Genomic DNA, 23,713 nt, shown 5'->3' with positions numbered 1-23,713 from the left:
GTTTGACTCTTGATATGATGTAAGCAAAACACAATACACGAGTCTTCACCATAAGAGGCCATTTTTCTTGTGTCCTCCTGGCGGAATATAGTAATAGGGGTCTTCAGTAAGCGGCATATACCGGCGTAATAGCGATATGGCCCATGTCTATGGAATAAAGGGGTTTTTCAGACCCTTGTGTCTCGTGGGACCGCTCTCATGTCTTCTGTCTTGTTAGGGAAGGTATTGTGTCCTATATAGACAAACTAGGTTTTCTCCTATGACCAACACTATGGAGGGATAGATTGAGACCTAATTAGGGTCATTTTTTGGCCATCTTCTGGACACATCCTCGGCCTTGCCTAGGGGTTGATGACCTTTGCTCACCTTCATGCCTCGTGGACATGGATTGATTATTGGTAGTTATCTGAAAGATCTCACAAGAGAGTAAACCTGTGCTAGAAAGTTGCCCCATTACGAGGGCACACCTGAGGTGTCATCCGACAGGTCTACACACAACCTGACAACGGGGCATGCACAGATAAGCCACAGGTAGCTAGCCTTGTAAAACCAGGGCAGATCATGTCCTGCTCCAAGATCACAAGCAGATAACCTGCCTCTAACATGGAAACCAGCCGGCAATAAATCCAGATGGCAGATATGGGGCTTTGAAGCCATTGTAGGTAATGTATTCCGGCTATGTGACCTCCTGTCCTGCAGGCGGACAACCCCTCACATCAAAGAGCTCTCCATCCGGCCATGCATGGGACATCTGCCCCAACTGGTCCGCACTGGAAGGACGCTCCATGCTATGCACCCATGGAGGCAAAGGATTTCCCACCTTGTCCCCATCAATGATCTGAGGTCTTCTCCTTAAAGAAGCTCCCTCTACATATGTCTCACCAGAGGTACAGGAAGGCTCAATATGTGAGGAGGACAGGTGAGTATGGGTTCTCCGCTCACAAGTCACAAAATGTCCGTGTGCTGTGATCTTCAGTGATCAGCTACGATCAGCTGGCAGTAGGTGCTCATTTTCCCTGCAGCGCCACCACAGGAGAAATGAAGTACTACACAGCATACAATCAAATCGATGGACTGTCAGTGTAATGCAGGACAGAGATAGATGCTGTTCACACTGAAAGCTTACTAATCAAGAATAGGGTCAGGGAAACGGACAATCCCATAACCTGTACGCACCAAGGCCCTCATTTTAGTTCCATTTTTTTTAACTTTTTTTCGCCATATTTCATTAGACATAACTTTTGTAACTTTTAGCTTATTATTTTTCTGTCCCTACCACATTGTGGGGGACAAGCTGTGGTGTCATTTGTGGCTACATACAGATTTATTGCTTTACGTTCCATTCTTTATTTGTACATTTCTCGGTGTTCATTGTGTTGGGTAAATGGAGTAATATTTTAATCTTTTGGTGTTATGGACGAGGTGATATAAACAATGATTATTTTTTTTTTTTTAGCCCTATGGCGGGATCGGCTGACAGTCTAAAGTGTATGGGGCCTCCCGACTCTCCTTGAACAGATGTTATCGGGGAAGAGAAGGATTGGTCCTGTCCGCTTTCTAATGGCCGATCCTTTTGATGTCCAGGATAATGAGCCGCTGCTATAGGAGATTGCTGGACGATGAGGAGCTTGAGGGACGTCAAGGAGCCTGCGGGTCACCACGGAGCTTGTGGGACAGCGAGAAGCCTGCAGGATGCAAAGGAACCTGCGGGATGTCAAGCATCCTGTGGGACGCTGAGGAGCCTGTGTGTCACAGAGCAGCCTGTGGAACGGAGAGGAGCCTGGGGACGCCAAGGAGCTTGAGAGACGCCAAAGAGCCTGTGGGACGCCGAAGAGCCGGCGGGACGCCGAGCAGCCTGTGTGTTGCCAAGCAACCTGTGGAACGCTGAGGAGCCTGTGGGACAGCAAGGAACCTGCAGAACAGAGAGGGGCCTGCAGGACGGTGAGGAGCCAGCGGGACGGCGAGGAGCCTGCGGGACGGTGAGGAGCCTGCGGGACGGAGAGGAGCCTGCGGGACGGAGAGGAGCCTGCGGGACGGAGAGGAGCCTGCGGGACGGCGAGGAACCTACAGGATGCTGAGGAGCCTGGGAAACGCTGAGGAGCCAGCGGGACGGCGAGGAGCCTGCGGGATGGCGAGGAGCCTGCGGGATGTCAAGCATCCTGTGGGACGCTGAGGAGCCTGTGTGTCACAGAGCAGCCTGTGGAACGGACAGCAGCCTGGGGACGCCAAGGAGCTTGAGAGACGCCAAAGAGCCTGTGGGACGCCGAAGAGCCGGCGGGACGCCGAGCATTCTGTGTGTTGCCAAGCAACCTGTGGAACGCTGAGGAGCCTGTGGGACAGCAAGGAACCTGCAGAACAGAGAGGGGCCTGCAGGACGGTGAGGAGCCAGCGGGACGGTGAGGAGCCTGCGGGACGGTCAGGAGCCTGCGGGACGGCGAGGAGCCTGCGGGACGGCGAGGAGCCTGGGGAACGCTGAGGAGCCTGCAGGACGGCGAGGAACCTACAGGACGTTGAGGAGCCTGGGGAACGGCGAGGAGCCTGCGGGACGGCGAGGAGCCTGCGGGACGGTGAGGAACCTACAGGACGTTGAGGAGCCTGGGGAACGCTGAGGAGCGAGCGGGATGGCGAGGAGCCTGCCGGACGGCGAGGAGCCTGTGGGACGGCGAGGAGCCTGCAGAATGCCAAGGAGTCTGGCAGAGGCTCTCTCACAGAAAACACAGGAACTCTCGACTGAGTGTACAGACGCCTAACATTGTGGTCATAGCTGCTTTCATTAAATCCCTGGCGTCAGAGACAACCCATCGGCATCTCACTACTGAGCAGAGATTACTACACCAGCAGACAGTTAGGCTCGGTTCACTCAACATTTCAGACATGGGTTACAAAAAATAATTGTATAAACACATTTTAAAAAGGTAGATTATTTTTGGGAGGCCTAAAAAAGTACAGAGGGTGGAAATCATGAAGCATCTTGTGATCTCACCGGTCAAAACTAGAAGACCAAGGACATGTGAACAAAAATGGTGTCAGGTCAACCACGTGTCGACCATTTTCATGATGAGCCATCATTGTCCATCATAGTCATCTGCTGCCATCATCATCATGACAGGTCATCATCAGTAACCATCATTGTGATTGGACATCATCGGCCATCCATCATCATCGGCCATCATCATCGGTCATCATCATTGAACAAAAAGTTCCAACCTGACAGATGAGGGTTGTGGCAGGCAGAGGTCTTCCGACACATCATTAATTTTAAGATTATGTCCAGCCAAAAAGGTTAAAATTGGCCATTTTGGATGATTTATGGACCCATATTAAACAAGATGTCCCAAAAATCAACATTTTCTCACTCCTTCTGGTCCTAGCTTTCTCCAGAGTAGAGATGAGCGGTGTTCGACTAGAACTGTTCGCCAATCTCAAATTCGAGCTGTTTTGGGCGGTGTTCGAGTTGTTCGACGAACCCGAACGATTTGCAAAAAATTCGGCTGTTCGAGGTTATGTTCGATAACTGTTCGTGCACCAAAAGCGTGTCCTGCATGTCTGGTGCTATTTAGGGCACCAATCATGCAGGGATTGTCTGCCACTCACTGTAATGCCACAGCCATGGTGGTTGTGGCATTACAGTGATTGCCCAAATCGATGAGAACAGTGCCAACAGTGAAACATGAAAAGCCGGCAATTCAGCAGCGGCATACACCGGTACCGACAATTTAGAACCGAAAGAATAGAGCTTCACACATAGATTAGATAGATAGAAACATGTCAGTCACACATATAAGAAGCACAGTGACAGTGTTGGTTACTGTACTTGTCATTTAGTGTAAAGGATTTATCAAAAAAAATATTAGTGTTTTCATGCACCGTCTCTTTAAAAAAGCCGGCCGGCAATTCAGCATCTGTACCCGACAATTTATAACAGACAGAATAGAGCTTCACACATAGATTAGATAGATAGAAACATGTCAGTCACATATATATGAAGTACAGTGATAGTGTTGGTTACTGTACTTGTCATTTAGTATTAAAATAAAGGATTTATTATTAAAAAAAAATGGCGTGGGGTTCCCCGTAATTTTAGTCTCTAGCGGAGGTTAAGCAGACGGCTGGGGCAGATGTTTGAAGCCTGGGAAGGGGGTAATACCCACGGAGCTTCCCAGGCTACTAATATCAGCCCCCAGCTGAATACCTAGCCTTTACTAGCTATTAAAATGGAGGACCCCCCCCAAAAAAAATGACGTGGGGTCCCCCCTAATTTAATAGCTAGCAAAGGCTAGGCAGACAGCTGGGGGCTGATATTAATAGCCCAGGAAGAGTCCCATGAATATTGGCCCCCTCCCAGGCTAGAAACACCAGCCGTCAGCCGCCCCAGAAATGGCGCATCCATAGGATGCGCCAATTCTGGCACTTAGCCTCGCTCTTCCACGCTGCCCTGGTGCGGTGGCAGGGGGTAATAGGGTTGGGGTTGATGTCAGCTTATAATGCCAGCTGACATCAAGCCCAGGTTAGTAATGGAGAGGCGTCTATAAGACACCCCCATTACTAACCCCATAGTCAAAGTTAAAAAAACCCACAAACACCCAGAATAAAGTCCTTTAATTGAAATAAAGACACAATTCTTTATTGTTCTAAATTAAACCATACTTACCATCACGCCCATTCCAGCTGAAGCCAACGATCTCCTGCAATAAAAGAAAAATAATAAAGCAACCTCATCCTTACCTTTCCATGGTTCCCACGACAGCTTCAGCTCTGCTACATCGAGATAACAGGCTGGACCGCAGCAGAACGCTGCCATCCAGCCTGTCATCCCGCAGACACTGAGAAGCGCAGGCTTGCTTGCGCTCTGCAGTGTCTGGCTGTGACGGCATAAAGATGAGACGAGTTCATGTCCAATGAACTCGGCTCACCTCATGCACGTCACTGACAGCGTGGGAGAATTCTCCTGCACTCAGCACTTCAGCGTGAGAATTCTCCCACGCTGTCAGTGACGTGCATGAGGTCAGCTGAGTTCATTGGACATGAATGAGCTCACCTCATGCACGTCACTGACAGCGTGGGAGAATTCTCACGCTGTAGCGCTGAGTGCAGGAGAATTTTCCCACGCTGTCAGTGACGTGCATGAGGTGAGCTGAGATCATTGGACATGAATGAGCTCACCTCATGCACGTCACTGACAGCGTGGGAAAATTCTCCTGCACTCAGCGCTTCAGCGTGAGAATTTTCCCACGCTGTCAGTGACGTGCATGAGGTGAGCTCATTCATGTCCAATGAACTCAGCTGACCTCATGTACGTCACTGACAGCGTGGGAGAATTTTCACGCTGAAGTGCTGAGTGCAGGAGAATTCTCCCACGCTGTCAGTGACGTGCATGAGGTGCGCCGAGTTCATTGGACATGAGCTTGTCTCATCTTTATGCCGTCACAGCGAGACACTGAGGAGCGCAAGCAAGCCTGCGCTTCTCAGTGTCTGCGGGATGACAGGCTGGATGGCAGCGTTCTGCTGCGGTCCAGCCTGTCATCTCGATGTAGCAGAGCTGAAGCTGTCGTGGGAACCATGGAAAGGTAAGGATGAGGTTGCTTAATTATTTTACTTTTATTGCAGAAGACATTGGCTTCAGCTGGAATGGGCGTGGCGGTAAGTATGGTTTAATTTAGAACAATAAAGAATTGTGTGTTTATTTCAATTAAAGGACTTTTTTCTGGGTGTTGTGTTTTTTTTAAATACTTTACTAGAAATTCATGGTGGTCATGTCTAATATTGGCGTGACCCCATGAATTTCGGGCTTAGGGCCAGCTGATAATGCCAAGCTGGCCCTAACCCCTTTATTACCCAGTGAGCCACCGCATCAGGGCCCTGGATGAGTTGGGTACAGCGCCAGAAGATGGCGCTTCTATGAACGTGCCATTTTCTGGGGCGGCTGCGGACTGCAATTTGCAGCGGGTGGGGCCCAGAAAGCTTGGGTCTCCCTGCGCTGCAGATTCCAGCCCCCAGCTGCCTAGTTGTACCTGTCTGGACACAAAAATAGGGCGAAGCTCCACGTATTTTTTTTTTAAATTCATGAAATTCATGGAATAATTAAGAAAAAAAGGGCTTCCCTATATTGTTGTGTCCGGCTAGGTACAAATAGGCAGCTGGTGGTTGGGGGCAGCCCGTTCCTGCCTGCTGTACCTGACTGGACACAAATATAGGGCGAAGCCCCACTTCAATTTTTTTAAATTATTTCAGGAAATTCATGAAATAATGAAAAAAAAATTGATGTGGGGCTTCGCCCTATATTTGTGTCCAGTCAGGTACAGCAGGCAGGAACGGGCTGCCCCCAACCACCAGCTGCCTATTTGTACCTAGCCGGACACAACAATATAGGGAAGCCCTTTTTTTCTTAATTATTCCATGAATTTCATGAATTTAAAAAAAAAATGCGTGGAGCTTCGCCCTATTTTTGTGTCCAGACAGGTACAACTAGGCAGCTGGGGGCTGGAATCTGCAGCGCAGGGAGACCCAAGCTTTCTGGGCCCCACCCGCTGCAAATTGCAGTCCGCAGCCGCCCCAGAAAATGGCACGTTCATAGAAGCGCCATCTTCTGGCGCTGTACCCAACTCATCCAGGGCCCTGATGCGGTGGCTCACTGGGTAATAAAGGGGTTAGGGCCAGCTTGGCATTATCAGCTGGCCCTAAGCCCGAAATTCATGGGGTCACGCCAATATTAGACATGACCACCATGAATTTCTAGTAAAGTATTTAAAAAAAACACAAACACCCAGAAAAAAGTCCTTTAATTGAAATAAACACACAATTCTTTATTGTTCTAAATTAAACCATACTTACCGTCACGCCCATTCCAGCTGAAGCCAATGATCTCCTGCAATAAAAGTAAAATAATAAAGCAACATCATCCTTACCTTTCCATGGTTCCCACGACAGCTTCAGCTCTGCTACATCGAGATGACAGGCTGGACCGCAGCAGAACGCTGCCATCCAGTCTGTCATCCCACAGACACTGAGAAGCGCAGGCTTGCTTGCGCTCCTCACTGTCTCGCTGTGACGGCATCCAGATGAGCCGAGGTCATGTCCAATGAACTCGGCTCACCTCATGCACGTCACTGACAGCGTGGGAAAATTCTCACGCTGAAGCGCTGAGTGCAGGAGAATTTTCCCACGCTGTCAGTGACGTACATGAGGTGAGCCGAGTTCATTGTCGGCTCATCTGGATGCCGTCACAGTCAGACACTGAGGAGCGCAAGTATGCCTGCGCTTCTCAGTGTCTGCGGGATGACAGGCTGGATGGCAGCGTTCTGCTGCGGTCCAGCCTGTCATCTCGATGTAGCAGAGCTGAAGCTGTCCTGGGAACCATGGAAAGGTAAGGATGAGGTTGCTTTATTATTTTTCTTTTATTGCAGGAGATCGTTGGCTTCAGCTGGAATGGGCGTGATGGTAAGTATGGTTTAATTTAGAACAATAAAGAATTGTGTGTTTATTTCAATTAAAGGACTTTATTCTGGGTGTTTGTGTTTTTTTTTTAACTTTGACTATGGGGTTAGTAATGGGGGTGTCTTATAGACGCCTCTCCATTACTAACCTGGGCTTGATGTCAGCTGGCATTATAAGCTGACATCAACCCCAACCCTATTACCCCCTGCCACCGCACCAGGGCAGCGTGGAAGAGCGAGGCTAAGTGCCAGAATTGGAACATCCTATGGATGCGCCATTTCTGGGGCGGCTGACGGCTGGTGTTTCTAGCCTGGGAGGGGGCCAATATTCATGGCTCCCTTCCTGGGCTATTAATATCAGCCCCCAGCTGTCTGTCTAGCCTTTGCTAGCTATTAAATTAGGGGGGACCCCACGTCATTTTTTTGGGGGGGGTCCTCCATTTTAATAGCTAGTAAAGGCTATGTATTCAGCTGGGGGCTGATATTAGTAGCCTGGGAAGCTCCGTGGGTATTACCCCCTTCCCAGGCTTCAAACATCTGCTCCAGCTGTCTGCTTAACCTCCGCTAGAGACTAAAATTACGGGGAACCCCCACGCCAATTATTTTTAATAATAAATCCTTTATTTTAATACTAAATGACAAGTACAGTAACCAACACTATCACTGTACTTCATATATATGTGACTGACATGTTTCTATCTATCTAATCTATGTGTGAAGCTCTATTCTTTCTATTCTAAATTGTCGGGTACCGCTGCTGAATTGCCGGCCGGCTTTTTTAAAGAGACGGTGCACGAAAACACTATTATATTTTTTAATAAATCCTTTACACTAAATGACAAGTACAGTAAGCAACACTGTCACTGTACTTCATATATATGTGACTGACATGTTTCTATCTATCTAATCTATGTGTGATGCTCTATTCTTTCATGTCTAAATTGTCGGGTACCGGTGTATGCCGCTGCTGAATTTGCTGGCCGGCTTTTTTAAAGAAAGCGTCTTCTGAGCAGTTTGTCAGCTTTTGGACACCTTTGAAGGTGTTTTCTATGTGTTTCTATGTGTTTTTGTTTGCCTGCCATTGGTTTTAACGGTGTTCGACGGTGTTCTAAGGTGTTCGACGAACAGTTCGACGAACAGTTCCTCGAACATCCCGGTGTTCGACGAACCGAACCGAACCCGAACACTACGGGGGTGGCTCAACACTACTCCAGAGATCCTGTACAAAAGACACAGAGCCCACCCATCTTCCACATCTGAAGAAGCCGGTGGCGGCCAAGCCTGCTTCTTCACCTCCCATAAAGCGGACATGACTGAAAACTCAAGTATTGAACGTAGGACAGGCGCCAAGATCTCATATCTCAAGTGGTTGGAAGTATATTGGTGTCAGGCAGCAGCTGAAAGCCGCCTCATTTTAATCTTTGCATGGTATTCTCCTATGAGCAGAGATGGACTATGGCGATGGTTTAGGGGCGGACGGAGCACTTACTTTTCAAGTCCAGACATTATAATGGGAGGTAGAACAAGGATAGGCATGGGGAGCACCACTCTGGTGAGAGCTGTCTCTAGCAGCGCCTGGAAAGAGACAGGAAGAAGGGTTAGACCTCGTAGACACGACACAAAGAACAGACATGCTCGGCATCATTTCACTCAGCACATCTGTCATCAGAATTCACTATAGAAACTGCGCATAGTATTACATAAATCTATCAGACCTGATGGGGCTAGTGTACTTACTGTAAAAATCCAGGTCAGACTGGCTGCATAATCCTGATCATAAAATGATCGTCAATCCAGCTGTAGAGTGACAGCACTCATGAGTCCATGAGTATTCAATCTCCGCCCACTCAGCCTGGCAGCTGTGCAATCGCCACCCACTCAGCCTGGCAGCTGTGCAATCGCCGCCCACTCAGCCTGGCAGCTGTGCAATCGCCGCCCACTCAGCCTGGCAGCTGTGCAATCGCCGCCCACTCAGCCTGGCAGCTCTGCAATCGCCGCCCACTCAGCCTGGCAGCTCTGCAATCGCCGCCCACTCAGCCTGGCAGCTCTGCAATCTCCGCCCACTCAGCCTGGTAGCTGTGAAATCGCCGCCCACTCAGCCTGACAGCTGTGCAATCTCCTCCCCCTCAGCCTGACAGCTGTGCAATCTCCGCCCACTCAGCCTGGCAGCTGTGCAATCTCCGCCCACTCAGCCTGGCAGCTCTGCAATCTCCGCCCACTCAGCCTGACAGCTCTGCAATCTCCGCCCACTCAGCCTGACAGCTGTGCAATCTCCGACCACTCAGCCTGACAGCTGTGCAATCGCCGCCCACTCAGCCTGACAGCTCTGCAATCGCCGCCCACTCAGCCTGGCAGCTCTGCAATCTCCGCCCACTCAGCCTGACAGCTCTGCATTCTCCGCCCACTCAGCCTGACAGCTGTGCAATCTCCGCCCACTCAGCCTGGCAGCTGTGCAATCGCCGCCCACTCAGCCTGGCAGCTCTGCAATCGCCGCCCACTCAGCCTGGCAGCTCTGCAATCGCCGCCCACTCAGCCTGGCAGCTCTGCAACCTCCGCCCACTCAGCCTGGCAGCTCTGCAACCTCCGCCCACTCAGCCTGACAGCTCTGCAATCTCCGCCCACTCAGCCTGACAGCTCTGCAATCTCCGCCCACTCAGCCTGACAGCTCTGCAATCTCCGCCCACTCAGCCTGACAGCTCTGCAATCTCCGCCCACTCAGCCTGGCAGCTCTGCAATCTCCGCCCACTCAGCCTGGCAGCTCTGCAATCTCCGCCCACTCAGCCTGGCAGCTCTGCAATCTCCGCCCACTCAGCCTGGCAGCTCTGCAATCTCCGCCCACTCAGCCTGGCAGCTCTGCAATCTCCGCCCACTCAGCCTGGCAGCTCTGCAATCTCCACCCACTCAGCCTTACAGCTCTGCAATCTCCACCCACTCAGCCTGGCAGCTCTGCAATCTCCGCCCACTCAGCCTGGCAGCTCTGCAATCTCCGCCCACTCAGCCTGGCAGCTGTGCAATCGCCGCCCACTCAGCCTGACAGCTCTGCAATCTCCGCTCACTCAGCCTGGCAGCTCTGCAATCTCCGCCCACTCAGCCTGACAGCTCTGCAATCTCCGCCCACTCAGCCTGACAGCTCTGCAATCTCCGCCCACTCAGCCTGACAGCTCTGCAATCTCCGCCCACTCAGCCTGACAGCTCTGCAATCTCCGCCCACTCAGCCTGACAGCTCTGCAATCTCCGCCCACTCAGCCTGACAGCTCTGCAATCTCCGCCCACTCAGCCTGACAGCTCTGCAATCTCCGCCCACTCAGCCTTACAGCTCTGCAATCTCCGCCCACTCAGCCTGACAGCTCTGCAATCTCCGCCCACTCAGCCTGACAGCTCTGCAATCTCCGCCCACTCAGCCTGACAGCTCTGCAATCTCCGCCCACTCAGCCTGACAGCTCTGCAATCTCTGCCCACTCAGCCTTACAGCTGTGCAATCTCCGCCCACTCAGCCTGACAGCTCTGCAATCTCCGCCCACTCAGCCTGACAGCTCTGCAATCTCCGCCCACTCAGCCTGACAGCTCTGCAATCTCCGCCCACTCAGCCTGACAGCTCTGCAATCTCCATATAAAATTACAAGGAAAATATGCCAGACAAAAAGGACACGAACAGGCCTGCTAAAAGCATACACAGAAGGTGACACAGTACGTCATAAGGGGGCAAAAAGTACCACCTCCATAGCCCTAAACCCTTTATACACAGATAATATAAAGCATTGCCTATATGTAGCTTAGGTACATCAAGAGTAATAAGACATAATATTATAATATTATCATAGCGGTAGCATTCACAAGTAGAGTTAGTACCTTGCTGTTATAACAGCCCCCTGAAGAAGCAGGGCGAAACTCAAAATTGGGGTGGGCTTAGTTATAACAGCAAGGTAGTCTCAAATCATCCACTGAAAAATAGCAAGCGTTCTGGAAAAGATGCGTATGCATTTTTCAGATTTCAGAAAAGGCTTTTGAAATGTTTTTTTTTCTTTAATCTCTTAAAGATGACCTGTTCCTTGCCATAAAGAAGTCATTTTTTTTTTTACCTGGTGTAAATCCCGCTCCTTAATCCGGGGGGTTATTTCTCTTTATTTTCCCAGCACCTCTCCATTCTTGAGATATAGCCCCCTCTTCCCTGTGCATAAATGTTATTTTTTTTTTTAACCAACTGGGTGTGGCCTTCATGAAAATTCCCAAACAGGAGTTCATGACCACACCCACTTGGTTAAAAAAAAAGAAGACTATTTATATACAGGGAAAAGGGGGCCATATCTCAGGAACGTTGCGGCGCAGGAACGAAAGAAAAACATCGCCGGATTCAGGAGAACGGCGGCGTTTACAACTGATAAAAGAAAAAAATGACGCCACAGATTTAAAGAATATAACAGGTTGAGAAATAGATTTGAGGATTTCTATTGTAAATTTGGAAAAAAAAACCTCAAATATAAGAAGAGATGAAGAAAAAAGTTTTGCAGTAGAGAATAGAGCGGATATGTGAAGAGCGGGGGATACGAGGAGCAGTAAATGCGGAGCCCCTATAAGAGGCAGCGCTCGGCTTTGGCTCCCGTACACTACAGACGTATCTGAGGGGGAGTTTATTGGCCGCGGTGAGTCACTGATTATGCCGGAGAATCCTCCTCGTCCATATGTTTTTCTATATGAAGTTTAGTGTAAATATTCGCTCGTTAGATCTGCGCTTTTGGTGAATTGTGTAAGAAGAACAGCGGATTTATCCTTCCTCTAAAAACTCATCAGTGATTTCATCCCCTGTGATAATCAGCAGCATTTTATCCATTTCATTGTACAGATATGTGCACGCAGATATATACATATACAGATGGATAGATGACAGATATGTGATTGATATATCTGAAAACTGTGAGGTGCATTAGTCTTCAGCCCCCTGAGTCAGTACTATGTAGGACCACCTTTCACTGCTGCAGTCTTTTGGGGATGTCTCTACCAGCTTTGCACATCTAGTTGTTGTCCTGCTGGAAGGTGAACCTACGCCCCAGTCTCAAGTGTTTTGCAGCCTCAAACAGGTTTTCCTCCAGGATTGCCCTGTATTTAGCTCCATCCTCTACTCAACTCAGACCATCTTCCTTGCATCTGCTGAAGAAAACCATCCCCACAGCATGATGCTGCCCCCACCATGTGTGACAGTGGGGATGGTGTTTTCAGGGTGATGTGTGGTGTTCGTTTTCTGCCACACATCGCGTTTTGCATTTAGCCCAAAAAGTTCTACTGTAGTCTCATCTGACCAGAGTAACTTCTCCCACGTGCAAGGAATGTCCACTACATGGTATGTGGAAGAAGGTGCTCTGGTCAGATGAGACCAAAGTAGAATTTTTTGGGCTAAATCCAAAACGCTATATGTGGCGAAAAAGTAACAATGTATATCACACTGAAAACACCATCCCCACCGTCACCCATGGTGGTGACAGCATCAGGCTGTAGGGAGGCTTTTCTTCAGCCAGGGAAGGGAAGCTGGTCAGAGTTGATGGGAAAATGGACGGTGCTAAATACAGGGCAACTGTGGAGGAAAACCTGCTAGAGGCTGCAAAATACGTAGGTTCACCTTCCAGCAGGACAACGACACTAAACATCCTGCTAGAGATACAATGGAGGGTGCGGTCACTGTGAAGTAGACCTGTCTTCGGAGTATCAACAGACCAGCGACAAAGTGCAGGATTATGTAAACTTACAACGAGTGTGTAGAAATCTGCCATCCTGCGCTCCCTCACGCACTACAGACCTTTACACTGAACTACACAAGACCTGCGGCACCGGGAGCTTCACCGAGCAGCTGCACACAAGCGTACGTATGCCCAATGCCAGACGTCTGCTGGAACGATGTAAAGCACGTCATCACTGGAGCAATGGTAATGTCTTCTCTGGCGGATGACTGGAGAACATCTTCTTCACCAGTGTGACAATCTATCCCCCGGCTGCTATCTGCTCCTCCGAATCCAGATAAAACTCGATCTCCATCCATAGTTTCTAGATTTCCTATGTCCGATTGTAATTTATCTAGAACATTTTTCCTCTTTGCCTATTATACATCCGGGAAAATACTTGTTGTTTTCTCTTTGCACAAAGTGTGAAAAAGTTTGAACTTTAGCAAAAGTTTTCCAGAAATCCATTTATAAATGATGGCGATATTAGTATTCTAATAAACCCCGAGGGATGGAGGGAAGGAAGCTACAAGAAAAAAAAACTTTCTATAAAAAGAGAGAAGCATATGGCCTCTTCTCCAAGCGTTCTTAAGGTGTTTAAAGGGAAAATGGAAACAGCTGGAGACTTCGCACCATAGATCTGTTACTGAAAGGAGCGAGTACACTGCACGCACAATACAGACGGAAACACGGGGTACAAGTACACAGACATGTTATACACGAGAGATAGATAGATAGATAGATAGATAGATATTAAAGTGATAGATAGAGCTGAGATAAATTAATAAACATTAAAAAGCCAGATACATACAGTGGCTTGCAAAAGTATTCACCCCCTCAGCTTTTTACCTATATTGTTACATTACAGTCTGTGTGTAAATATTTTTATAATCCGATTTGTGTGTGATGCATCAGCGCTAAGTAGTCTACGTTGGTGAAGAAAAGAAAGAAAAATATAGGCATGAATTAAAATTGTGGATCAAATTACTAAAAATTGGCATGTGCATATGTATTCACCCCTTTTGCTATGAAGCCCCTTAAAATTTCTGGTGCAAGCAATTCCCTTCATAAGTCCCATGCTTAGTGACAGGACGTCCACCTGTTTGCAATCTAAGTGCCACATGGTCTGTGAGTATATACACTTTACCCTTACTGAAAGGCTGCAGAGGCAACAACACCATTAACAAAAGGTACCACTAACCAAACAACACCATGAAGACCAAGGAGATTTCCAAACACCACCATGAAGACCAAGGAGATCTCCAAACACCACCATGAAGACCAAGGAGATCTCCAAACACCACCATGAAGACCAAGGAGATCTCCAAACACCACCATGAAGACCAAGGAGATCTCCAAACAGCACAATGAAGACCAAGGAGATCTCCAAACAGCACAATGAAGACCAAGGAGATCTCCAAACAGCACAATGAAGACCAAGGAGATCTCCAAACAGCACAATGAAGACCAAGGAGATCTCCAAACACCACCATGAAGACCAAGGAGATCTCCAAACAGCACAATGAAGACCAAGGAGATCTCCAAACAGCACAATGAAGACCAAGGAGATCTCCAAACAACACCATGAAGACCAAGGAGATCTCCAAACACCACCATTAAGACCAAGGAGATCTCCAAACACCACCATGAAGACCAAGGAGATCCCCAAACACCACCACGAAGACCAAGGCGATATCCAAACACCACCATGAAGACCAAGGAGATCTCCAAACAAGTCAGGGACAAAGTTGTTGAGAAGTACAAGTCAGGGTTGGGTTATGAAAAAATATCCCAATCTCTGATGATCCCCCGGAGCATCATGAAATCCATTATCATCAAATGGAAAGAATATGGTACCACAACAAGCCTGCCAAGATAGGACGCTCAAAAGACATGTGGGAGACTCCCCAAATATATGGCGGAAGGTGCTGTGGTCATATGAGACCAAAATTTAACTTTTTGGCCACCAAGGTAAAAACGATGTCTGCCGCCAAACCAACACAGCTCATCACCCCAAGAACACCATCTCCATAGTGAAATATGGTGGTGGCAGCATCATGCTGTCACTGTGGGGATGTTTTTTGGCAGCACGAACAGGGAAAATTGTCCGAGTCGAGGGGAAGATGGATGGTGTGAAATACAGGGATATTCTTGAGCAAAACCTGTTTCAGTCTGTCAGTGATTTGAGACTGGGACGGAGATTCACCTTCCAACAAGACAATGAACCAAAGAATACTGCTAAAGCAACACTCGAGTGGTGTAAGGGGAAACGTGTAAATGTTTTGGAGTGGCCGAGTCACAGCCCAGACCTTAATCCAATGGAGAATCTGTGGTCAGACGTGAAGATTGCTGTTCACCAGAGGAAACCATCTAACTTGAAGGAGCTATAGCAGTTTTGCCTTGAGGAAAGGGCAAAAATCCTTGTGGCAAGATGTGGAAAGCTCATAGACTTATCCAAAGCGGCTTGCAGCTGTAATCGCTACAAAAGGAGGCTCTACAAAGTACTGACTTTAGGTGGTGACTAGTTATGCACACTGAAGTTATCAGTTATTTTGTCCTATTTGTTATTTGTTTCACAATAAAAAGAAAACCAAATGTTCACAGTTGTCGGCATGTTCTTTACATGAGCTGATGCAAACCCTCAAAAAAAAATAACTGAAATTCCAGGTTGTGAGGTAGCAAACAGCGAAAAAATGCCAGGGGGTGAAAACTTTTGAAAGCCACTGTAAATGTGCACTTGTTTTTCATTGTTCAGAGTGCTGTCTGTGTACAGCCCATTGCGCACATACAGGCTGAAAAAAAACAGAACAAGGCCTTATTCAGGCAATGCTGACAGCTTTTAGCTACAGTATGTTCTGTACACACTTCGACTGTGACTATTGTTGCTCTCTCTAAATGAAATTCCTTCTGTTATTGTATCTATGCAGAAAGCTTAATTCTGTTATCATCTGTTAGCGTAGTTTAGTACGGAGTTTGGTTCCAGTACTGTGTGTAGGTATTGAGGTTCTGTTGACAAATCTTAACACTGATCTTAGTTTTGTTAATGCATTCTAGTATTGATCTTGGTTTTGTTAACCAATCTTTTAAATTTGTTTAATTGAAAACTGGTACATAAGAAATATTTATACATTTCAAAAGACTTATTCAGATGAAAGAAATAAAGATTATCAATATACATTGTTCTTCAAAAGGAATCTGCCAAGGCACTACACCATTACACATACCTTCGCATAGTTATAATGTTGGCAAAATAAATTTTGTTGACCAGTCTTAGTATTGAGCTTAGGTGCTTTAGTGCATTGTAGTACTGATCTTGGCTTCGTTAACCAATCTTAGTACAAAGCTTGGTTGTGTTAGCACATTCTAGTACTGATCTTGGTTTCGTTGACAAATCTTAGTGCTGAGCTTCGCTATCTTAGTGTATTCTAATACTGATCTTAGCGTTAATAAATCTTAGTACTGAGCTTAATTGTGTTAGTGCATTCTAGTCCTGCTCTCAGTATTGAGTATGGTTTTCTTACCATGTCTATGCATTTCTCAGTACTGAGCTTGGTTGGGTTAGAACATTCTAGTACTGATCTTGGTTTCGTTGACAAATCTTAGTGCTCAGCTTCGCTATCTTAGTGTATTCTAGTACTGATCTTAGTGTTAATAAATCTTAGTACTGAGCTTAGTTGTGGTAGCGCATTTGTGGCACCCCAGGGGTCTGGTTGCCACAGTAATAGAAATATTAAGTCTGAGAGCAAGAAGGGAGGTTTCTCTGGTCAGGAGCCCTAAGCATGCAACACTGCCCGCCCAGACCTGGGAGGGGAGGAATCTGCCCTTATACACTGGGTCTGGGGCGGGATTAGGGGAGTCAGAGCTTGGAGAGGGAAAGATACAGCAGGAGCTCTGTAGGAGCAGGAGTGAGAGCCAGAGGCTGGAAGCTAGATAGCTCGCCTTGGCTGAAGACACTAAACCCGGACACGGAGTCCGAGGCTGTGGGGACATCCAGGTCCAGCAGCAGAATCCAACCGGCAGGGGATTCCAGGTCCTCTTGCCTTAGAAGCCCGGAGGCACGGTCACAAGCAAGGGACCAGCACCGCCATCGTGGAGTGGAGGCTAACAGAAGGCCCCAAGTCACCGGCCATACAGGTGAGCACCACACGGTATACTGAGGGACGTGGGCTACTTCTACCCGCATAGAGCAAGGTAGCCAGGAAAGAGTGCAGATAGTCGGAGAGGCCTACAACTCCACCTGGCCAGGGGGAGATCCTGCTTGCTCACAGACTGACCAGGCCTCTACTGCTAACCAGTACTCCCGGGAGGGTCTGCTTTATACCATCAGTAAAGACCCTGAACTGCACCACACGTCTCTGTGTTTCATCGCCGCACCAGCACCATTAGTACTGGGACGCTCACACCATCACTCCCATCATCCACACTAGCTGCCCTGAGACAATACTTCTCCCGTGGGGAGTTATCCCATACTTGGCTGCGCTTACAACATCAGCCTCAGCGGCCTGCAGCGCGGCGGCGGTCCCCACTGACCGCAATCCACGGGTGGCGTAGTCGGACATTTGTTATTACACTAAGACTGCCACTGGTTTGACCGCCCTGAGCCACGGACCGGGTCACCGCCACACTGAGACTACCACCCCCAGCATCCCACCAGAGGCCCGGTTCCGGGTTCCCCACGCGGCCCAGGGGGCGCGTCACATTCTAGTCCTGCTCTTCGTATGGTTTTCTTACCATGTCTATGCATTTCTTAGTACTGAGCTTAGTTCTTTTGGTGCATCTACTTACTGAGCCACATTCTATTAGCTTATCTTAGTATTAGGCCAGATACATGGTGTAAAAAAGAAAATTTAATCCCACCCCCACACCCAAAAAAAAGTAGTAAAAATTGTCCAGCAAAAAACACCTCCTCACTCTATTACATCAGTTAAAAAAATTAACCCCTACTCCCTCCAAAGGAAAATTGATATTTATTTACACATTAAAAACTGGCATTTAAACAAAAACCTATACATACGTGTTTGGCAGCTATTCTAGACGATCCGACGATCTGACCGCTGCTGTCTAGCACATCGATGCCATCCTCCAGCTCGCTGTGTCTCATTAAGACCACATTGCAAACATTGGCACTGGCTGCAGAGAGGAAACAAAGACATGGAGGGTCAACTGAACGCAAGGGGAAGAAGAGGAGACAGAGAGAGAGAGAGAGAGCGCTAGAGAGAGGGGGACAGAGAGGGATAGAGAGAGCTAAAGAGAGAGGGACAGAGAGCTAAAGAGAGCAGGAGAGAAAGAGCTAGAGAGGGCTAGAGAGAGAAGGATAGAGAGCTAAAGACAGAGGGCTAGAGAGGGATAGAGAGCTAAAGAGAGCAGGAGAGAAAAAGCTAGAGAGGGCTAGAGAGAGAAGGATAGAGAGAGCTAAAGAGAGAGGGCTAGAGAGCTAAAGAGAGCAGGAGAGAAAAAGCTAGAGAGGGCTAGAGAGAGAAGGATAGAGAGAGCTAAAGAGAGAGGGCTAGAGAGAGAAGGATAGAGTGAGCTAAAGAGAGAGCGCTAGAGAGAGAGGGATAGAGATTGATAGAGAGCTAAAGAGAGCAGGAGAGAAAGAGCTAGAGAGGGCTAGAGAGAGAAGGATAGAGAGAGCTAAAGAGAGAGGGCTAGAGAGCTAAAGAGAGCAGGAGAGAAAGAGCTAGAGAAGGCTAGAGAGAGAAGGATAGAGAGAGCTAAAGAGAGAGGGCTAGAGAGAGAAGGATAGAGTGAGCTAAAGAGAGAGCGCTAGAGAGAGAGGAATAGAGTGGGATAGAGAGCTAAAGAGAGCAGGAGAGAAAGAGCTAGAGAGGGCTAGAGAGAGAAGGATAGAGAGAGCTAAAGAGAGAGGGCTAGAGAGGGATAGAGAGCTAAAGAGAGCAGGAGAGAAAGAGCTAGAGAGGGCTAGAGAGAGAAGGATAGAGAGCTAAAGACAGAGGGCTAGAGAGCTAAAGAGAGCAGGAGAGAAAGAGCTAGAGAGGGCTAGAGAGAGAAGGATAGAGAGAGCTAAAGAGAGAGGGCTAGAGAGAGAAGGATAGAGTGAGCTAAAGAGAGAGCGCTAGAGAGAGAGGGATAGAGAGGGATAGTGAGCTAAAGAGAGCAGGAGAGAAAGAGATAGAGAGGGCTAGAGAGAGAAGGATAGAGAGAGCTAAAGAGAGAGGGCTAGAGAGGGATAGAGAGCTAAAGAGAGAGGGCTAGAGAGAGAAGGATAGAGTGAGCTAAAGAGAGAGCGCTAGAGAGAGAGGGCTAGAGAGGGATAGAGAGCTAAAGAGAGCAGGAGAGAAAAAGCTAGAGAGGGCTAGAGAGAGAAGGATAGAGAGAGCTAAAGAGAGAGGGCTAGAGAGCTAAAGAGAGCAGGAGAGAAAAAGCTAGAGAGGGCTAGAGAGAGAAGGATAGAGAGAGCTAAAGAGAGAGGGCTAGAGAGAGAAGGATAGAGTGAGCTAAAGAGAGAGCGCTAGAGAGAGAGGGATAGAGATTGATAGAGAGCTAAAGAGAGCAGGAGAGAAAGAGCTAGAGAGGGCTAGAGAGAGAAGGATAGAGAGAGCTAAAGAGAGAGGGCTAGAGAGCTAAAGAGAGCAGGAGAGAAAGAGCTAGAGAAGGCTAGAGAGAGAAGGATAGAGAGAGCTAAAGAGAGAGGGCTAGAGAGAGAAGGATAGAGTGAGCTAAAGAGAGAGCGCTAGAGAGAGAGGAATAGAGTGGGATAGAGAGCTAAAGAGAGCAGGAGAGAAAGAGCTAGAGAGGGCTAGAGAGAGAAGGATAGAGAGAGCTAAAGAGAGAGGGCTAGAGAGGGATAGAGAGCTAAAGAGAGCAGGAGAGAAAGAGCTAGAGAGGGCTAGAGAGAGAAGGATAGAGAGCTAAAGACAGAGGGCTAGAGAGCTAAAGAGAGCAGGAGAGAAAGAGCTAGAGAGGGCTAGAGAGAGAAGGATAGAGAGAGCTAAAGAGAGAGGGCTAGAGAGAGAAGGATAGAGTGAGCTAAAGAGAGAGCGCTAGAGAGAGAGGGATAGAGAGGGATAGTGAGCTAAAGAGAGCAGGAGAGAAAGAGATAGAGAGGGCTAGAGAGAGAAGGATAGAGAGAGCTAAAGAGAGAGGGCTAGAGAGGGATAGAGAGCTAAAGAGAGCAGGAGAGAAAGAGCTAGAGAGGGCTAGAGAGAGAAGGATAAAGAGAGCTAAAGAGAGAGGGCTAGAGAGGGATAGAGAGCTAAAGAGAGCAGGAGAGAAAGAGCTAGAGAGGGCTAGAGAGAGAAGGATAGAGAGAGCTAAAGAGAGAGGGCTAGAGAGGGATAGAGAGCTAAAGAGAGCAGGAGAGAAAGAGCTAGAGAGGGCTAGAGAGAGAAGGATACAGAGAGCTAAAGAGAGAGGGCTAGAGAGGGATAGAGAGCTAAAGAGAGCAGGAGAGAAAGAGCTAGAGAGGGCTAGAGAGAGAAGGATAGAGAGAGCTAAAGAGAGAGGGCTAGAGAGGGATAGAGAGCTAAAGAGAGCAGGAGAGAAAGAGCTAGAGAGGGCTAGAGAGAGAAGGATAGAGAGAGCTAAAGAGAGAGGGCTAGAGAGCTAAAGAGAGCAGGAGAGAAAGAGCTAGAGAGGGCTAGAGAGAGAAGGATAGAGAGCTAAAGACAGAGGGCTAGAGAGCTAAAGAGAGCAGGAGAGAAAAAGCTAGATAGGGCTAGAGAGAGAAGGATAGAGAGAGCTAAAGAGAGAGGGCTAGAGAGAGAAGGATAGAGTGAGCTAAAGAGAGAGCGCTAGAGAGAGAGGGATAGAGATTGATAGAGAGCTAAAGAGAGCAGGAGAGAAGGAGCTAGAGAGGGCTAGAGAGAGAAGGATAGAGAGAGCTAAAGAGAGAGGGCTAGAGAGCTAAAGAGAGCAGGAGAGAAAGAGCTAGAGAGGGCTAGAGAGAGAAGGATAGAGAGAGCTAAAGAGAGAGGGCTAGAGAGAGAAGGATAGAGTGAGCTAAAGAGAGAGCGCTAGAGAGAGAGGAATAGAGAGGGATAGAGAGCTAAAGAGAGCAGGAGAGAAAGAGCTAGAGAGGGCTAGAGAGAGAAGGATAGAGAGAGCTAAAGAGAGAGGGCTAGAGAGGGATAGAGAGCTAAAGAGAGCAGGAGAGAAAGAGCTAGAGAGGGCTAGAGAGAGAAGGATAGAGAGCTAAAGACAGAGGGCTAGAGAGCTAAAGAGAGCAGGAGAGAAAGAGCTAGAGAGGGCTAGAGAGAGAAGGATAGAGAGAGCTAAAGAGAGAGGGCTAGAGAGAGAAGGATAGAGAGCTAAAGAGAGAGCGCTAGAGAGAGGGATAGAGAGGGATAGTGAGCTAAAGAGAGCAGGAGAGAAAGAGATAGAGAGGGCTAGAGAGAGAAGGATAGAGAGAGCTAAAGAGAGAGGGCTAGAGAGGGATAGAGAGCTAAAGAGAGCAGGAGAGAAAGAGCTAGAGAGGGCTAGAGAGAGAAGGATAAAGAGAGCTAAAGAGAGAGGGCTAGAGAGGGATAGAGAGCTAAAGAGAGCAGGAGAGAAAGAGCTAGAGAGGGCTAGAGAGAGAAGGATAGAGAGAGCTAAAGAGAGAGGGCTAGAGAGCTAAAGAGAGCAGGAGAGAAAGAGCTAGAGAGGGCTAGAGAGAGAAGGATAGAGAGCTAAAGAGAGAGGGCTAGAGAGAGAAGGATAGAGTGAGCTAAAGAGAGCGCTAGAGAGAGAGGGATAGAGAGGGATAGAGAGCTAAAGAGAGCAGGAGAGAAAGAGCTAGAGAGGGCTAGAGAGAGAAGGATAGAGAGAGCTAAAGAGAGAGGGCTAGAGAGGGCTAGAGAGAGAAGGATAGAGTGAGCTAAAGAGAGAGCGCTAGAGAGAGAGGGATAGAGAGGGCTAGAGAGCTAAAGAGAGAGGGCTAGAGAGGGATAGAGAGCTAAAGAGAGCGGGAGAGAAAGAGCTAGTGAGGGATAGAAAGGGATAGAGAGAGAAGGATAGAGAGAGCTAAAGAGAGAGGGCTAGAGAGGTAAAGAGAGAGGGCTAGAGAGCTAAAGAGAGCAGGAGAGAAAGAGCTAGAGAGGGCTAGAGAGAGAAGGATATAAATAGAAAAGAGAGGGATAGAGAGGGAGAAGGATAGAGATAAAAAAGAGAAAGAGAGAGGGCTAGAGAGAAAAAGAAGGATAGAAATAGAAAAAAAGAGAGAAGTGCTACAGAGAGAAAAAGAGAGAAAAAGAGGGATGGAGAGAAAGGGCTAGAGAGAGAGAGAAGGATAGAGATAGAATAAGAGAGAAAGAGGGGAAGAGAGATAGATATAGAGGTAAAGAGAGGGATATAGAGAGGGATAAAGAGAGGGGTAGAGAAAGATAAACAGAGAAAAGGGGATAGATAGAGGGATAGAGAGAGATAAAGAGAAAAAGAGGAATAGAGAGATAAAGACAGAGGGATAGACATAGGTAGAGAGAAATAAAGAGTGAGAGACAGAGAAGGAGAGATAGATAATAGAAGGAAAGAGAGACAGAGAAAGAGGGAGACAGATCGAGCTCAACATGTAGAGAGATCTAGAGACAGAGATAGACAGAGAGAAGGTTATAGAGAGATAAAGAAAGATTTAGACAGAGAGATCTAGAGATAGAGTGAGAGAGGGAGACATAGAAAGAGACAGAGATAAGTAGACAGAGGAGGTAGATGGATAGAGCTGTTCTCTCGCACATCACACCGCAGACATCCGAGAACACTCTTCTATCGTCTCATCTGTGATCGTCCTTGTTGTTTTCTCTTTGCACAAAGCGTAAAAAAGTCTGAACTGCAGCAGAAGTTTCCCAGAAATCCATTTATAAATGACGGCGATATTAGTATTCTAATAAACCCCGAGGGATGGAGGGAAGGAAGCTACAAGAAAAACTATAAAAAGAGAGGAGCATATGGCCTCTTCTCCGAGGATCTGTCCGCTCTCCAGACAAGTCTGCTGTTCCACAAAAAATTACAATTCTGCTGCTTTTTTCATATTTGTGCCGTCTCTCTGTAAAATGTATGAGAAATTGTGGATTGTCCTTGTGGGTGGGGTGTGCACCGACACTGACTGCACCGACACTGACTGCACCGACACTGACTGCACCGACACTGACTGCACCGACACTGACTGCACCGACACTGACTGCACCGACACTGACTGCACCGACACTGACTGCACTGACTGCACCGACACTGACAGCACCGACGCTGACTGCACCGACGCTGACTGCACCGACGCTGACTGCACCGACACTGACTGCACCGACACTGACAGCACCGACAGCACCGACACTGACAGCACCGACACTGACAGCACCGACTGCACCGACACTGACTGCACCGACACTGACAGCACCGACACTGACAGCACCGACACTGACTGCACCGACACTGACAGCACCGACTGCACCGACACTGACAGCACCGACACTGACATCACCGACACTGACAGCACCGACACTGACAGCACCGACACTGACTGCACCGACACTGACTGCACCGACACTGACAGCACTCACTGCACCGACACTGACTGCACCGACACTGACAGCACTCACTGCACCGACACTGACAGCACCGACTGCACCAACACTGACAGCA

General features: G+C 48.2%; 1 protein-coding gene across 2 annotated transcripts in view; it reads right to left on the bottom strand.

Moving 5' to 3' along the window:
* The window catches only part of SFXN5 (sideroflexin 5), a 373,664-nt gene that overhangs the window by 156,090 nt on the left and 193,861 nt on the right, over nt 1-23,713 (bottom strand). For both annotated transcript variants that reach the window (XM_073649478.1, XM_073649469.1), the window contains 2 exons: nt 18,156-18,271; nt 8,923-9,008 (listed from right to left, as the gene is read on the bottom strand). In XM_073649478.1, the coding sequence (XP_073505579.1) occupies nt 8,923-9,008; nt 18,156-18,271 (202 nt within the window). The remainder of the gene's footprint in view (nt 1-8,922; nt 9,009-18,155; nt 18,272-23,713) is intronic.

Source organism: Phyllobates terribilis, unplaced genomic scaffold (assembly GCF_046119375.1).
Source record: "Phyllobates terribilis strain yellow unplaced genomic scaffold, ASM4611937v1 Scaffold_1__5_contigs__length_1240528914, whole genome shotgun sequence".
NCBI lineage: Eukaryota > Metazoa > Chordata > Amphibia > Anura > Dendrobatidae > Phyllobates > Phyllobates terribilis.
The sequence above is the reverse complement of the archived record's forward strand: the minus strand, read 5'-3'. Positions and strand labels throughout refer to the sequence as shown.